General features: G+C 39.9%; 1 protein-coding gene across 4 annotated transcripts in view; it reads left to right on the top strand.

The window, feature by feature from the left end:
• Positions 1–18,173, top strand: part of DCAF5 (DDB1 and CUL4 associated factor 5) — a 68,849-nt gene that overhangs the window by 43,090 nt on the left and 7,586 nt on the right. For all 4 annotated transcript variants that reach the window (XM_032188814.1, XM_032188815.1, XM_032188817.1 and 1 more), the window contains exons 7-8: positions 7,558–7,624; positions 17,244–17,371. In XM_032188814.1, coding sequence (XP_032044705.1) covers positions 7,558–7,624; positions 17,244–17,371 — 195 coding nt within the window. The remainder of the gene's footprint in view (positions 1–7,557; positions 7,625–17,243; positions 17,372–18,173) is intronic.

The following is an 18,173-nucleotide window of genomic DNA, read 5'->3' on the forward strand; positions in this document are numbered from 1 at the left end:
TATGAGAACTAGTTGTAGGTTAGTTTTGCATTATGTCAGACTGCACAACAGATATGATTCAAGCCATAGGATTTATTACAGAGTAGAAGATAAAAGAACTTACAGGTATCCTTTTTAGTAGATAAATGATATTAAGAACCATAAACTTCCCAAAACATGTTTCAGTAATAATTTTCCTAGTTATTTCTCTTCCTGCTTTAGGTCTAGTTATTGAAAGACACGAACAAGAGATGAATAGCCTGCACAGGTGACTGTTCTTTGTTACCCCACCCTACCCCCAGGTTACCTAGCTTGAAGGGAGGAATTTCTTAGTTGACAACAGTGACAGCTTCTAAAATAAGAAAAGGGAGCCACTCTGGCTGGGGTTGCACTCTGAGGGGACAAACAAGGCAGTATGGCATCAAGAGGAGAGGTCCTGTATGTTACTTGGGCCCTTTTGGCACTCACCTGAACCTGGCTGAAATAGCTGAAGCAGAGGAAATGGATTGGATGACTGATTGTGATTTACTATAGGATTTTAGTGTTCTAGGTACTGAACCAGCCTCTACTGTGCCATGAGCTCTGATGTTGGCACAAGGGGTGTAAGTGGAAGCATACCCGGCAAAGAGGCCAGCAGATGATCATTAGAGCAGATTTTTCAAGTTGTACTTGGTAGGAATTCTATTCTGAAAGCCTAGATTCATCAGCATACAGAAACAGCCTGACACAAAGATCAGGGCTTGCAAAGAGATGTGATATTTAGCCCAACCGATGGTTTGCTTCTTGACTGCTAAAGGAAAGAGCTATATATCTGCTTTGTGGGAGTTCTTTTTTTTTCTTTATTCCTCTGGAAATGCCCTTCTCAAACTATGTTATCTCACTGCTTTGTGTGCGTGCTCCTTGTTGCTTCTTGAATAGGAAGACATGTCTTCCTCCTCCATAGAAATTAGACCTTCGAGATGATCAAGTCCAACCATTAACTGTATGCATCCTTAACTCGTCTTCCTCCTGGTTAGTGGGTATTCTAAACAGAAAGATGACTTGAAAATAAATGTGGGCTTTCTGCTTGCAGAGAAGTGCAGACTTGGCACTAAATTCTGTTCAAATTGTAAATTAAATATCAGTCATTTAAAACAAAAATTCTGGGGTTTTTGAGATGCCAATACTGCATTACACACCTTTCTCATAAATGAGACTGCTGCGTCTAAGATGTAGCTGTAAGAAAAGGAATTGGTTGTCATGTCAAATATGGTTCTCACTATACATTACATATTTAGCATGAAAAATATTTATGGTTGAGATATTTTATATATACACGTATATATATGTATGAGGTCACCTTTTGAACGTTTTGGTTTTATGTGCTTGTACTTTGCTTTCTCATCCCCTTTGCTTTCTCATCCCCTTGGAAATCACCATGATCTGAGAGGTAGATCATGGTGATTTCATTGGCATTTTGTTTGGTTCAAGGATGACTTCCTGTTTGGGCTTCCTTTTGTTCATTAGGGAGGCATGATTTTGGTACTGCCTTTCTCTCAAAGATGTAAGTAGTCACTGTAAGTAGCCACTGTTTGTGTTTGTTTTTTTTTTGTTTGTTTTTGTTTTTGTTTTTTTTAAGAAATAAAGTAAATCTGGCCAGTTCATAATTATTGAGCCCTCAGGTCTTCTGTCAAATTTGAAATTGTCTGCAAAGCTTAAAAGTTCTTGAAGTTGGGTTAGTGCCACAAAGAACAAAATAGCATACACCTGGTTTCCTTAGGAGACCTTTCTCCCTTGGGAAAAATACTCAGTTCTTATATTCTTCATGTAAGTGGTTTCCTTCCCCAAAGTGCTGATTGCTATGAATTTTAATCTCTTGGACAAGTAGTGTTTTTCCAATTCACATCAAACTGTGGTTTGTTCAGTGCATACCTCACCACAGAGTTGTCCAAGGTATCTTCTCTTATGCTCAAGTGCAGTTAGGACTTCAGCCTAGCAGACTACCATCAGTCCAGAATTTTTATGAGTTGTCACTGGGAGAAAAACAAAAGCCTACACCCCAACCATGAATTATATTACAGGCAACATACGGAGGACGTTTTGTTGGTCCCTTTGAGGAAAGGACAGGCATACTCAAATGAGTGGGAATTGAGATTTAAGAAGTTGAATCTCTTTCAGAGCTGACTTGGTAAGGCTGTAAGCAGCAGCATGGAATATGAGCCTGTCCAACTCCTTGCTATCTGTAGGGTGAGTGACCGTAATTTGGGTGTCAGTGGGCATGTTCAGGGCTTCTTCAGGTTGGCACTTCTCAAATGGTCACCATGGTGCTTTTAAGACAAGTTTTGTTATTTATGTTCTTCTTACTCTTCCTTACATTAGTAGGGCCATTCAAAAGATCTACACATATTTTGGGAAAAAACTATCCGTGTCTGCTGGTCCTTTGTCTAGGTCTAAAAGCTTGAAAATGCCTCTGATCTAGGTCATTAAGTAAAGGGATTTTATGGAAACGGAAAATGTGGATGTTAACAAAAAAAAACAGTGTAAGGTTTGATATAGATATAGTTTTATTAAGTAGTCCATATTCAGTAGTACCTGAGGAAATACAGCCTGTGGGATTTTGAAAGCTTTGAAACCAGCAGTGGTAAGTATAAAAATAAATTCTCCAGAGTGGTATTGCAAAATGCAGTGCTAATGCTACTGTTACAAGGCTATAGCAGCAGCTGATTAGGTCTCCATTTATTTATATCAACTGTTCTAATCTCCTTGGGGAGAGAGAAGACGAGAAGAGTTGCAGGGAGCGAGTGGAGATTGCTAGTCCGAAGTAGCGCTGCCAGATTCCTGATGATAGCTCATGTTAATCATTTCATGCGTACTTGAGGCTCAGACTTTCTCCAGCAGCAGACTCTAACCACGCCTGAGAGTTTTCTTCCTTCTAAGGCAAACTACTGAATCAGCAGCTGGTAGTCATCTGGAAGCCTTTTCCTGTCATTGTTAGTAACAGCTAGACGCAGCAGCTGATTCTTCCCTGCTTAAAAAATAAATATTAATTATTAGCAACTGCTTTTCTCTGTAACCTCATGTTCATGTGAATATGCTGAATGTTGATTTCTGAAGCCCTAGTCAGATACAGCAGCAAAAAAGCAGACAATCAAACAGGTGGTTTTAATATTGGTCTCTGCCCCCAGACATCTGAGCATCTGTACTCTCTGCTCAGCATCTGCTCTCATGCAGAACTCAGCACTACACCAGTTCTCTGTGTTATGCTCTGCTTGCAGCCTCTCTTCGGAGGGGAGGGTAAAAAGGAGGGAGAGCGCAGCCTGTCTTAGCATTTACTTGTTTTTGTAAGCACACATGGTTTTGCCTCTTACTAGCTTGCCTGTGTGATTTGATTATCCGGGCTTTTGTTCTTGAAGCAGAAGGTGCTCTGCTAGGAATTACTCTTTGCGCATCCCCTCAGGACCAAAATCCCTTGGACATAATTAAAGTGGAGTCTAAGCATATGCAGCATGATGTTCTTTCATCTACTGTACTCCAAACCCCTTTTCTTTCCTTTCTTTTCTTCCTTTTAAGAAGTCTACTCTATTCCCTCAGGATTTTAGCCTTATTAACAAGGGCTTGGTGCACTTCATAGCAATTATTTCTTTGAATTCTCTAGTAGCATGGAATGACTTTTGCAATTCCTCAGTCGTCATCCTGCAGCTTTCAACCAGTGGGGAAAAATATTGGCTTATTTGTTATGCTAATAACAAGTACATGGGGGGAAAAAATCAAGGAAATGTCCCAGTACCATCAGTCCAGCTGTGATCTCCAGAGTTCCTGGGTTCCCATTGCCTTGTGCAGACACTACTGATTGGCATTGCCAAATGTCAAATTGCCACATGGCACAGTGCAGTTCTGGCTTCAGCAGCTTGGGTGCCTGCTCTTGAGGCTTCAGCTGGCACGTTGTTCTTCAAGTAGCAGAGTCATGAAGTTGTGCTTCTGGCTGCCTCTTGGTCTGAAGCTGCAAAGTCCATGCTGTACTTCTCAGCTCCCTACTATCACCTGATCTCACAGCAAAAAGGCAAAAGGAATGGGAAAAAGGCAGAAGGCCTTGAATTCAGTTTTATATTACGAGAACAGCAGGAAGAAGCATGTACCCTAGAGGTACAAACCTCTTAACGTGGTAGAAGAACGGAAAACCATGGCAGCTGCTACTGTGGTGGCAGTAGAATGGTGAAGATTCCAAATTGGTTGGGTATTTTGCAGAATACGGTATGTTTCTAAGGATTACTAGCGAGAGCTAATTGTTGGAATAAAACTTGAATATATATAAAAACTTCAGCCTGTAGTTTAAAACATCAAATTTGTATCTATCAGTTTCTGGCCGTTATTGATGACTGTCTGGGTTTCAAGGTTAGACACACAGCTACTTCTTCACAACATCAGCTCAAATCCTCAGCTTTGTTCTGTGATTAGACATAAATTGCAATGTGGGTGCTGCATTTGTACTTACTGCCTCCAGAATGATTTGGCCATATTTATTTGGTTGTTGCAAATGTCACCGTCTTCTGGCTTAATAACTAACTGAAGGACATTGTGATGCTTTTAAGTAGATAGTGGAGTTGAGTCTCTCTGTCCTTGGAGAGAGAGGAAAAAAAAAAACAAAACATTCTGCTAAGCCAATTCTTTCCATTTTATTTCTTTGGTACTCGCAGAATCAGAAAAGAGCTCTGGAAGTCACCTGTCCAAAGCTGTTTTTCAGAGCAGGCATTGTCAAAGTCAGCTCAGGTTTATCAGGGAGCCTAGTTAAATTTTGGTTTTGCAAGGGTGGAGGTTCCCCTGTATTTCTGGGGCTGAGTTGCAGTGTTTGTCATGCTCCTGAACACGTTGTTCCCTTGTGCTCAGCTGGAATTTCCCTTGCTGTGACTTGTGACCATTGCTTCCTGAGCATTCACCGCATGCCTCTGAGAAGTGTCTGTCCCTGCCTGCTCTGGGTTCCTTTGGATAGCGGAAGACTATTGGGGTCCGCTCTGACCCTTCACTTTCTTTTCTTCTGCAGTTCCCAGTTCCCTTAGCTTTTCCTTGCAGGTCGTGTGCCTTTGTAGCTTCGGTGGCCCTCCTCCACTCTCTGCCCAGTTTATTAGGGTTGCTCTTGTACTGGGAGATCCAACCGGACACAGTACCCCAAGTGTGGCCTCACAAGGGCCAGGTAAGGGGAATAATCACTTGTCTTGACCCTCTGTTTGCATTCAAAATGATGCAGCCAAATCGCCATTAGTCTGCATCGCTGCAAGGACACAACAATTCTCCCTTTCTCCGAAGTCAGACTAAGTCAGGAGCATCTGAAGGTAGTGCGTTCCTCTTCAGTGGACAATGATACATCAGATCTCCTAGACAGTTGACCACTGAGTCTTACAGGACATACAGCATTTTCATCCGCAGATCAGTTTTGAAGCTGATTTGAAGAGCCTCAGAGATGCTTGGTTCCCTGCACGTACATAATGTGATTTTACTGTGTTTTTTGTCTGGTGCGGGATATCTGAAACCTGTCACTTCTGGGCCTGACATTGATAGGCGTGTTTGATTTCAGACGTGAAGTGGTAAATTGCTCTCATATTAAAGGAGTTGTTGGAACTTTTGAATTTATGACCACAATACATTAAAAAAAGATACTGAGCTTTTTAGATGTTTTAGAAGTCTTTTTTTTTTTTTCTCCACATCATAGACAAACCAGTTCTTGCTTCAGCTGCACACTTCAGTAATAAATGTCAACAACAGGCAACGTTTTCATAACATTAAGCATAAGCTTTTTTTTTTTTTTCCTATGGGGCATTTTCTGTGTAACAAAACACATGAGAGCTGCTTTCTTTCTGGTTGCTGGGAGGTTGCCTATGAGAGCCCTGATTTGTGCAGATCTGGCACCGCGGCTCAGCCTGCTGTGGGCTAACGTTTATAAGTAGCGAGATGAAAGGGAAGCACGTATTCCTGGCACCAGTAGGTCAGTTTGGCAGAGGTAAGCTGCCTAAGTGCTTGAACACGTTGACTTGTAGAAATTGCTTTCTGGCTTGGAAAGGAAGGGTCTATGAGTGATGCAGAACTAGCGCACACACGTTTGTAATGGAACTGGTGTTTGATCAATGCTTCTTACCTGTCAGAAAATGTGCAGAGTTGCATTCATAAATGCTTACTCACATCCTACATCCTTAAAAATAAGAGAAAGAAGAATGGCTGGATTGTGATAGTTGGACGCCAGACAAGGGACTTCAGTGGTTGGTAATTGCAATTTTTGTGGCTGGAAACAACCAAACTCTGCAAGAATGTAATTAGCATTGCAAACAGAATATGTGTAAATTTATAGCAGCTTCTCCATGTTGGTATATATATTTCTTGTTTATTTGATTCTCAGTCCTGTGTTATTCCAGGATTTATCTCCTCACTGCTTGATGGTACTTTGCCTGATGAGATTATATATCCCTGGAGAGTGAAAGACAAACCGAATTATATTTGAGCCAAACAAAACAGAGTTTTCTCCTATCAACGGATAAAGAAAGCGACAGACTTGCTCTGTTTATTTCTTTTTCTTCCCTCCCTCCCTCCAAATAATTATAATAATAAAATAATTAAAAACCAGCTTATTGATTGCATTGATTAAGCAGAACCCGTAAGTGTGCTGAGGATGGTAGATTTAAACTGTCTGCACCAATGTAACTGGAATTGGTATCTGCCAGTGTTTCCACTATGTGTCTTCTCATCTCTTAATTAGGGATTTACAGTTTATTGGATAAGAGATATTTGAAGACAAGGCACAATTTATAGCCTCTCTTAACTGAGGGGCATAAGCTTTTTACCATGTCAGATGTCACTTGTTATTCCAGTAAATGTTTGTAGTTTATGAAGTAGGGCTACTTCAGATTGCATTACTTCCAAAACTTATACACCATAAAGCTTGCTTGTTGTTCATGTACTGTTGAAAAAGGGCAGCTGTCCATCTCTTCAGAGTAGCTGTAACCAAGAGAAAAATAAACTATACGATTCACATGTGGTTTTTGAACAGTTTGAGACTTGGTGACAGTGTTTAGCTTTGGTTTTGTTCAGTGCTGAAGATTATCATCATTGACTGACCTTTGATGGTCTTCAGCAGACTGCTGTGAGCCACACATGTTGTGCTTACGTGCAAGTAAAGTGCTAGCTCTCTTCTTCAGGTATGTGTTCGAAGAAGCTTTCCTCAGTAGTTCAGAAGGAGAGAAAAAAGGGTGAGTGGCAGACATTAAAAAACTGGCAAGAGTTGCAGGCTGCAAGATCCATGTTTACTCTAGTCCTGTAGGTGTTAAAGCCAGCCATAACCTGTAGCCTTATTTGACAAGAAAACTTGCACTTTGGGCAGTAGGCATTAGATACACGAAGCATGCTTTTGAGCTTTGGTCCATTTATAAGCATGCAGCATTTTTCTGCTGGTACCTCATCCCTATTTAAGGGTAAGTTGATCAGTGAGGTGCAAAGAATGAGGAAAACTATCTCATTTTCTTTTCTTTTCATGTTTGGAGAAACTAGATCAACGATCACATAATGTAATTCAGGTGATACCTTGTGGTAAACTGCTTTTATTTTTATTCTTAACAGTACATTCTTTCGGGCTCTGATGACTTCAATTTGTATATGTGGAGGATTCCTCCAGATCCAGAAGCAGGTAAGTTCTGTTGTTTTGGAATTTGGGGGTTTAGGGTGGAGAATGCCTGACAAATACTAATCTGTTTTTGAAAAATTGCTGTTTTCACTCAGCCACTGAATCCAGAATTGTTCTGATGAAAGCTGGATGGGAAGAGTTTACAGACACATAGTGCAGTCTCTGGGTAGCAATGGACAATGCTATTTGAATCTGTGATCATAGTGGGTTTCTTTGTATTTCTTTTCTCTTATAATGATCATTTAAATCATCTGGATGAACTGACAGAGAGAGCTGTGGCTGGAGGCAGGGTCTGCCTTTCCTCCTTCGCTTGGTAGACAAGAGTCTACCAATTCTGCTGCTTCTAAGCTGATCTGAGCTCACTGAAGTACTCAGATCTGTTACTAAGAAACTTCATCCCATAACGAAGCTTGCAGCGTAAAATGATTCTGGCCAGTTTTATACAACGCCACCCTCCTCTTCCTTTCCTCCTACCCCAAAAACCTCCTGCTGAATTCTGACACAGAGCAGGTATGCTCTTGGACGTTCTGGTGGAGCACTGTAGCTGGTAGCAACGATGATCACTTATGACTGTTTTGACCTTTCTCCAAGCTGGGGCAGACACAGTAAGCAAGTAGCAGCAGTAACCCAAATCTGCATAGAACAGGAGTTGGGGGTGTTAAAGAAAAGCAGCAGAGTGGGATATAACAATGGTGTTCCAAATGCTATACAGTTGGTCGGTGCCTAATTTGGTACTGTCTGTTATTGTGTAGGATCTGACAATGCGACACCATCCATTACTATCTCTAGGCCTTATAACATCAGCACCTCTCTTCTGTGGAAACAATTCAAAATGCCTTTTCAGAGTGGTGCTGAATCTTTGTTGAAAGACTTAAGACTCCAGGAAAATCCACTACCGTTTTGGTTTTTAATGGCTCTCACAGTTTAAACTCCACATTGTAGTGGTATTAAGCACAACCAAGAGTTCTTTCATGGTCTCAGGTGCTCTAGCAATAGTGTGAGAAAATTACAGTCTGCTTTGGAGGTGAAGTGAAAAGATTTTGTTTTGCTTTGAAAGGCCATTAATCACCACGGTGTAATCCACAGCTAAGAGGATGACTAACCTCTAAAAGGGTTGTTTAATGCCAGAATTTTGAGGAAAATGTCCTTCTAATCTTGGATTGGTTATTTAATGAACATTTAGTGTTGCAGTCCAGAAGTCCTGAAGATGGCCCTATTAAAAATATCAGTACCTCAGCCTTCTGCCCTTTTCTTGAAGGGTTTATAGAGACTTCCATCTGCTCAGCTTTCCACTTGTATGATTTCCTTCTTCATTTGTTATTATTTTATTACTAAATATGGAATTTCTTTCTATCTAAAGCAAAAGTTACATACATTTACATTAGTTACTTATCTGTATATTTTCTTGTGCACTGTAGTAACATATACAAAATGTAATTCTATACTTATCCTCACTGCATTTATAAATTCTGGGTTTGGGTTCTTGTATTTGGCTGTGATGCTTTTGAAAACTCTTTTTTTCCAGACAGCTACAGCTGAAAAACCTTGTATCTGGAACTTGTGCACAAGGACTGATAGCTGGAATTGTCACAAAAACCTGTCTTATGTGTTTCAGTCAGCTTTTTTGTTTCTGCTTCTTGTAACTTGAGGAAGGGTGTCAGTAAACTTGCAACATTTCAGTTACAAAATTAATTACTTAACATCAATTGCCATCAGTAATTGCTTAATAGCATCTGAAGATCCTGTAGTAGGAACCTGTCTGTCTTAGAGAACTGCTCATGAGACTTACTGAAGGAGTTTTAAAAAGCTCATGAGTATTGCTTTGATAAACCTAGAAATTTGGTTTCTGTGGCAAATCTCATTAGCCATCCAAGTCACTTGTGATAGTCTTAGGGAAGTTCTTCTATTCTTCATGCAGCCCTTGAAGGGTTGGGCCTTTTTTGAATGTGATGAAACATCCTTTTTTTTAAATCTGGTCCTGTGGCTCATGGTAATTCAACTGGAGAGTTTGCTCTGCCTCCTTCTTGGAGAAGTCTTGCTATAGGGTATGGAGGCATTAGAAACCTTCTGCTTCAGTGGAAAACTCCTTATTCTCACGTCTTAGCTTAAAATAGAAATGTCTTTGGGTCTGTAATCTGAGGGGGTGGGATGTGTTTTTTTCATTTAAATGTTGTACAAACTAGACAGGATGATGTAATGTCCTGTACTGTTGGTTGATATTTTAAATAAAAATATCACCCTGACCGATATCTATCTTTCCAGTTGAATTCAGACATTGTGTTGCTATAAATATTTACGGTACAACTCCCTTAAATTATATCAGCTATTAATATAAATAACGTAAATAGCAACTTATTTGCAAAAAGAAACCTTTTTATAGAGCTGTGTGCTTAGGGACAGCTCTGAAACAGATTGTTTTGGTTACATCCAGGTATAGCAAGCATTAGCTAACTCATGGTTAGCAATATTACTACACAAAAGATGAAGAAGACTAGAATAGAATACATCAGTCAGACAACTGCAAACTTATTTCATTGTGGAGGAATGCAGTTACCTGTGTTGGTATTTTGCCAGGAAGATGGAACAGTTTCTGCTGGTTTTATGGCAAATAATTATAGTTTAGAGGTGTCTTCCCAGTCGGTTGCATTGCGTCATTCCCCCTCAGCTGGAGATTCCTCCTGTGGTTTTGTTCAGATGAATTTTTAAGGCAAGTTTTATTTGGGAGCTGGGGAAGAGCAAAGGATATTCCCCAAGCTGCTTAGGGAGCTATTCTGCTGAAGAGCCTTACTGTCTTCCTTCACAACTTTAGATTGTTCTAAATAAGCCAGGACTTCCAATGCCAAAAAGGAGTTTCTTTTTTTACCGCCTTTTTGTCCTTTCTTGAAGATGGAATAGCTTGTTGATAATTCCGCTTCCTCTTCCAACTGAGTGCTACCCAGCTTTCCCCTCTTGCCAATCGTGTGGTAAATTTGTTAGCCAACTTCCTCTTTAAAGCACGTATTCCAGTTTTCTTCAGAGGCAGAGGTTCTAGCACAACAAATACATTGATCTGGTAGAAGAAAAGCAGTCCTGAGTTTCCATGGCATTTATTTGACTTGAAGGCAAGCTAGAAGTGAGAGCAGACATCGGCCCTAAGTGACCTGCCCAGCAAGCCTGTTAAACAGCATAAGCACTTCAGGCAGTATTTAAACCTAACTTCCATAAATACAGCCTCTTAGTAAAGAATCCCCGTTCAAGACAGAACCTGACATGTCTTGCGGAGTAATAGAGGGCTTAGTAGGAATTTACATTCCTCACCCACTACTCTGAATCATCTCTGCAACTCAGAGCTTGTCTCTCTTGCTTTTGAAATACTGCTCGAAGATGCTGTGTGAGGGACATGGTATTTGTGATAGAGAAGGCAGTTGGCGATCCTTCAGTTTGCATTGTCGGGCTCTTACCAGAGAAAGAAAAACTTGACTGAAGTCTGAAAAACTTGACTAAATCAGAACAGCAAACTGTTTCAAAACCTCTTCTTAATTCTCTCTTTAGCTGCTAGCAAGAAAGGGCCCATCATTGTGGTCCAGTTACTAAACTAATTGCATCAATTTTGAGCAGAACTGATGCAATTTTTTCTTCCTTTTTTTTCTTTGGTCACTGTAAATGCAGACGGCTCCTTAGGCTTGAAGAATTCCTCAACAGATCTTTTCATATTGGAGACAGCTTTCCCCAGAAGCACTTAGCAGTCCAGGAATGCTACACGAGACTCCCCTGATGCCTCCTGTCTTACCAAACCCTCTCTTACCTGGCAGGGAAGGGAGAGGTTCTTGACCAGCCCTTGCTGTTCTCACTATCAAAGATGCTGTTCTTTGACATGACCAAAGTCAGCCTTGCCTGTGCTGCAAGGAAACGGTGAGTTTGCTCTGGCTGCTGCCACAGCTGGACTCAGATTCTTGATCCCACTAGAAGGGATGGTGCAGGCACCTGTGCCCTCTGGGCAGTAGTATTGGTGTTTAATCTAGCTTCTCTATAGACACTTCTCTGAGGAGCAAAGCTATCTGCTGGCATGCATTGGACAAAGCAAATGCAGGTGAGTAAGTGATCAGACGGACATCGAAAGGGGTCTGAACATAATTTGCTGCCCTGACAGCAGAAGCCCTGTACTCTGTGAATGTTTATTTGCCCGACTGGTGGAAGAACATGAAGCAACCTCAGAGTTCTACAACATTGAGCAGTGTTGGTGCTTGCATAGCCTCTCTCTTCCGTGAGCATTTCATGACCTCATAGGATTCAAATTCAGGGCTGTGGCTTATGGACTAAATGAGTCCTGTATTATTATTATTATTAATGAAAACTAAATTATTTTTAAGTTAGCTTTCTTTGTAGTGCCAAGTACTAGAGTGAAACGCTGTGCTGTGGCACACTGGCAGCAGCTGCAGATATCTGGTTCTTCTCAGGAGCTTTCAACACTTTGAGTAATTTGCAAGGCTTGTATGAAGTTATGCGTTAGTTTATGGAGCGTCTTTCTACCTTATATGAACATCCAGTGGGACTTCTTTCCAGTGTCCTAGATAGAAAGGACTTCTTTTTAATGAGGTCATTTAATTCCTTTGTTACAGAGACCGTGGAGATTGTTCCTTATCCCAGGAAGTTCTCCAGTACTTTGACTTCTTTTTAAATATTTGGAACAATGCAGCTTCTTTTACTTCAGAGACTCTTCCATGTTCTTACAGGATTTCTGCACTAGGGCACTCTTTTGAATAAGCACTTCCATTTTTTCCTTATTCTGCAGATAATTTCTTCAATTGTTTGCTTTAAATACTGCTATGTGTTACGGAACTTCTCCATGGGAGGATTGCTGTCCAAGTGGCTCGCTCTCACTTACTATGTTTTCCAGTGTTTATTTGGTTTTTAATATGGTGGTGTGTACCATCAAACATGTTCTCTATATATGAAATGCTAGATTATTTGCATAAATATGAAAATATGCATAATTAATACTTCATTGGCATAATATTTTAAATGCATAATAATAAAGCAAGCAAAAATGTACTCCCTTTGACAACTCAGTAGACATCTACTGCAAGGCATCGTACTGTTGTTTCCTTCAGTCTGTATTAAACCTATAGGTACGCCATGTTACCATGGTATTCTTGTCAAGTGTATGTAGAGGAAATCACTTTTAAAAGTGTATATTTAAAATGTGCACTTTAGATTTAAGCTCTAACAAGTTGTTTGTGGCAGCTGGACAAATATCATTGTAGGATATATTTAGAGAATTTTTTGAGACTTTGAATTGCTCCTCTTTGGTACACCTATTTGCAGGGTATACAAAAAGAAGGATTTTCTTGACATTTCCCTTTGTGTATCAAATAAAAGCAGACCAGCACAGCCAGAACACTAAATCACTAGTCAGAACTGTCTGTAAGCATAGCAATTTTTGGAAGGCTTTGCAAAACCAGCTAGTATATCTCCATCCCCTCCTCCAGTGGGTTAGAAAGTTAAAAACCTTCTAAAATCTGAATAATCAGCCTGTGAAAACTTTTAAAAGTTTTTTTTTCTTTAATAGCACCAACATGTATGTGAGCTAAATCCATGACATTTGTATAAATACTGTGTGTACAAGTGTGGTAACTATCCAAGAATATGAAAGCTGTCATGCTAAACCAGTTGCAAGACCTGTGCATGCCACTAAATTTGAAAGCAACACCCCCTTCCCAAAAAAAAAAAAAAGCCAACTTCAAAAGCAAAATTTTAAGTTTTGTTGTGATAACAGAAGCAAAACAATGGAAATAGAAATACCAGTTTAAGTGAAGACAGCAAAAAGAAAAATAAATAGAAATCATTACGTATTAAAATGGAAGATGGCATCAGGAATTTGAGCGCTTGGTAGCCAACCTCAACTTAATGCAGAGATTATTTTTATTTTTTTGGCAGCAGACGTGAGCAAACTCGGCTCACACTGTGCGATGGCTAGAAGCTGTACAGCTGCAGCTGAGCCTCTGCTGAGCCTGGACTGTTGAGGCCTGCTGAGAGACCAGGGGGATTCCAGACAAGTCTGGACACAAGCATGTCTGCCACATAGATACTCATGTAATATGATAGCGGCTTTGCTGGACGACTGTGAAGTGGAGAGGATAAGGATGAGAAGGATAAAGATGGAGAAGAAGGCTCTGCATTAAGCGTTGGTTTAGAGACATCACCGAAGCACATAGGAGTTGATAGACTAAAACTGCATCAGGCGAGGGAGTTCTCCAAAACCAAGGGCCTGGGGCAGTCTCTTACATTTGACACAAAGATTATCAGGACACTGCTGGAGTCAGTACTTTTCATTTTAAATTATTAAAACCTTTCATGCTACTGGAAAAAGCTGTCTGCTAAACTGTGGTTCCACTAATCACAAAGCTCTTGGGGACTTTTCCTGTAATTGGCAGTTAGTTGTTTTAAGGGGCTTTGTAGGGAAGTTCACTCCAGTGCATGTTTGAGTGTTGTGCTTCCTCTTTACTATTAACAGTGTGAAAGGACCTATTAGAGCAAGTCCAGAGGAAGGCCACGAGGATGATCAGAAGGCTGGAACAACATCTCTCCCATGAAAACAGGCCAAGGGAGTGGGGGTTGTTCAGCCTGGAGAAGAGAAGGCTCAGGGGAGACCTAATAGCGGTCTGACAGTACCTAAGGGCAACCTACAGGAAAGCTTGAGAGGGATTCCTTGTCAGGGACTGTCATGACAGGACAAAGAGTAATGGCTTTAAACTAAAAGAAAATAGATTTAGATTAAGTTTTAGGAAATTCCTTACTCAGAGGGTGGTGAGGCGCTGGAACAGGTTGCCCAGAGAAGCTGTGGATGCCCCATCCTTGGAAGTGTTCAAGGCCAGGCTGGATGGGGCTTTGGGCAGCCTGGTCTAGTGGGAAGTTTCCCTGTGCATGGCAAGGGGGGTGCAATTATATGATCATTAATGTCTCTTCCAACCCAAAGCCCCTATGATTCTGTGATTTTTAATTCAGAGAACTTCACTGTTAAAGCAGAAGGCTTTGGAGTTTCTTCACACTTTCTGAATTTGAGTATGGCCATGGGAGAGCTGTGTTCTAGACATGGCATGCCGTGTACTTTTCATCCAGTGCTCTTAGTAAATTTATAAGCATTTGAAGTTTCAGAAGACAGTTGTGACATTAAATAACTGTTATAGCTGTTCTACTAGGAAAGTAATGGTGGGTAAATTCATACCGCTTATGGTCCCAGAAGAGGCCAGTGACTAGCTTCGAAATGCAGCCCATTATAATTCCCTATTTGCTTATTGTTTCTCTAACTTCAAATTATTTTGTAAGTGTTTCATTAGGTATATTTCTTGCTTTCTATGGAATTCAGGCAGCTAGAGTCCACTGATAGTTAAAACTTGTTTTCGCCATTACTTACAGACTTGGAAATGTTTCCTAAGCAAATTGTCTCTTCACTACTGAGGCCCTCTTTCCTGGAACGTTTATCTGCTAGGTCAAGATAAATGTGTTAAGAACTGGACTTGATGTAACCATCTACAGTTGGCTTGATAGATGCAAGGGGATTGACAAGTGTGATTTGGCTGGAAGGAATGCTGTGGGAGTAGGGCAACTTGCCATCAGCCACAAATGTGGTCGTGAATGTCTAACCAGGGCGAGCAGAATGAAAGGGTGTGAGGAACCTCAAAAGGAAGCGAAAATCAGAAGAGCCCAATCTGACATTTAATGAACTTGCTCTCAAATCAGTTATTAAGTAGTCAATTTTGCTTACCCTGGTGAAATCTTGCTGGAATGGCTGAAGGCCAAACTTGTCCTTATGGAACCTCTGCAGAAAATACAGGTGTGCTCGGATAAGAGTACTCAGGTAAGAGAACTATTCCAGGTAGCTCAGTCTCAGAGTAGTTCTAGTGAATGTGTCTTGAAGTTAATTGGAATGATCTCACTTTCAAATTCATTGAATTTCAAATGTCTTCACTCTATAGACAGTCTTTAAAATTCTTTTTTTATATTTTCTTTCTTTTGCTCGCCATCTCTCTTCCCTTCTCAGGCATGTTATCTTTCTATTCCAAAGTGCCTGCAAAAATTGATCTGTGCAAATAGAACACTTCGTAGAAGCTGCAAAGGTCTGTTTGCAGATAGGTTTGAGATTTTTAGGGGGTTGTATAACTCTTCATTTCTGAATCATCATCATTGAGTGTACACATCAGCCTGGTCTTTAGACTGTAGTTGAGTGGAATGGATAGAATACATCTAAGAGGAGAGGGGCTAAACAGAAGCTCGCAAGCTGCAGTTCTTTATCATTTATGTGACCTAACAAATGGAAGGTGATAGAGGAATGCCTTTTTTTCCCTCTTTTTATATTTTGACTATTTTGTCTTGCTACCCTTTGATGCTAATGCAAGCTTTTATTCTGGAAGTGTGTACTGTGGAGAACTCTGACTGCAGAAGACAGATGGTTTAACATTGGGTTTAGAGCTCAAACCAGCAGCCATTTCAGAAGAGAGCTCCTCTTGAGGACAAAGAAGGATAGCAAACACTTGCAGCAAGAAGAAGCAATTATGTTAAAACTTTACATATGCATATCAGTTTACATACACATAAAGTTTACTTGTTCAGTGTTAAGATGACTATAAGTAGCACATAAGCTATTGAAGTGATTTTAACCTTCTATAAGGTGTGCTTATGACCTTTCAAGTTGTAAGTAGCAAGATTGTTTTCCTCTGAAGTGGTTTTCAGTTTTTACCTCTCATCTTCTAAAAGTCTTGGTTTCTTTCACTTTCACTGTTAATCGTAGTGTGTTGATTGACTCTTGTTTATTCAGATACGAAGGTATGCTTTCTAATAAGTTAATCATTTTATTTACTTTAATACTACATAATTTGTGGATATATATTAAAAAAAATACTGTGTGACAGTTTCTTGCTTTGGTGTATGGACTTAGTAAGAGTCAATAACTCAGCTTCTGTTTTGAGTTTTACAATTACTACAAAAGTATTCTGCTTTAGTTAATTCTCTCCCTTGTAGAAGAGAATGCTATAACTTACTAGTCAGATTTGTTATTTCAGGGCCCTCTTTAAGCTTGATTCACAGAAATATGAGTTGTTATAGATCCTGGTCTAGAGAAGACTGTACTAAGTCTAGCTGTACTATAGTGACGCAGGTTAGTAGCCCTGAAGGTTTCCTATCCATCTGACTAGAGTTAATTGTGACAACGATGAATTGCTGATTTTTTTTAAAAATACAGCTAATAGGAAGTCAACTCCTTTATTAGTCTCTGCTTCGCATTCACAGACTGAGTAGTGTCATGCCTTAGGCACTATGGTTTCACTGGTGATTTCATAAAATATGTATGTTGCTCTTATTCACATACTTGTCCTATTGGGTCAAAAACCTTCTTTGTTTGTTTAGATAGTTGAACTAAAGCTAGCTTCCAAGTCATAATTTGCAGGAAGGATGCTTTTCATCAAACTTGCAGCTTTTCATAGGGGCATTACTCATAAATTTGGAATTCTGCAGCCAACACAGGCCTTAAGTATTGCAGAAAAAAGCTGGAGCACATTGTCAAATATAATACGACTTTAAATTATTATGAATGAAAGCAATATGGAAACTTAATTATTCATTTCAGTTGTCCTTGTTTTTCTTCTAGGTGGCATTGGCAGGGTTGTCAATGGTGCTTTTATGGTATTGAAAGGTCATCGGTCAATTGTAAACCAAGTCCGGTTTAATCCTCACACTTACATGATCTGTTCATCTGGCGTCGAAAAGATTATAAAGGTAAGATCAATTATCAGAAAGTGTGTTCTTTCAGTAATTCAGAAAGGAGTGCTTTGTTTTGCTCAAATTCTTCTCATCATTCATACCCCACGCCCATCCAGTCTTCCCATTATCTTCTTTTCTAAGGTGGTATGTCTCGTTAACTGGCTAAACTGATGCAATTGGCATTTTAACTTAAAACTCCATTTCAGTTTTAAAGGTTTTAGAGATAAGCAATGAGATTGTGATTTCATGTTGTTGTTTTTGTTTTACCTTGAGAAAGGATATATTTTTCCCCACTTTAATTCTGTATGTTGCTGAAGTACCATACAAACCTAGGAGAGTTTGGTAACAGCCATAATATGTGATCTCCTAAGACTTCAGTGAAAAATTTAGCAAATTCTCTCTGAATGGTACAGTTGAGCCATAGCATAGCCTGACCTAGCTGAACTTGGCCCAAATACTGCTTCAGGGTCCCTTTTATAATTTCTGTACACACCTCTGGATTAGATCAATTCAGCATCCCTTTCTGTGGCTTTCTTCTGAATCATGCAACAATTTTTACAATTTTTTAGAAAGTTTGTGTCTTGTTACGTGGAATGTAAAGAGATGGCGATCTCTGTTATGCTCTGGTATTTTTTTGCTTAAAGAAAGACAGCTGATATTGTGGGACCAAGGCAGAAACTTTTTTTTTTTTTTTTGCCATTTTTAATAACAGAGGTTGAGAGTGGAGAGATGGGATTATGCTATGCTAATGCACTTTGCATTCTGCTGCTATAGAAATTTTGATATTATTTATGTCTGCCAACAAGAGGAGGAAAAC

Source organism: Aythya fuligula, chromosome 5 (assembly GCF_009819795.1).
Source record: "Aythya fuligula isolate bAytFul2 chromosome 5, bAytFul2.pri, whole genome shotgun sequence".
Lineage (NCBI taxonomy): Eukaryota > Metazoa > Chordata > Aves > Anseriformes > Anatidae > Aythya > Aythya fuligula.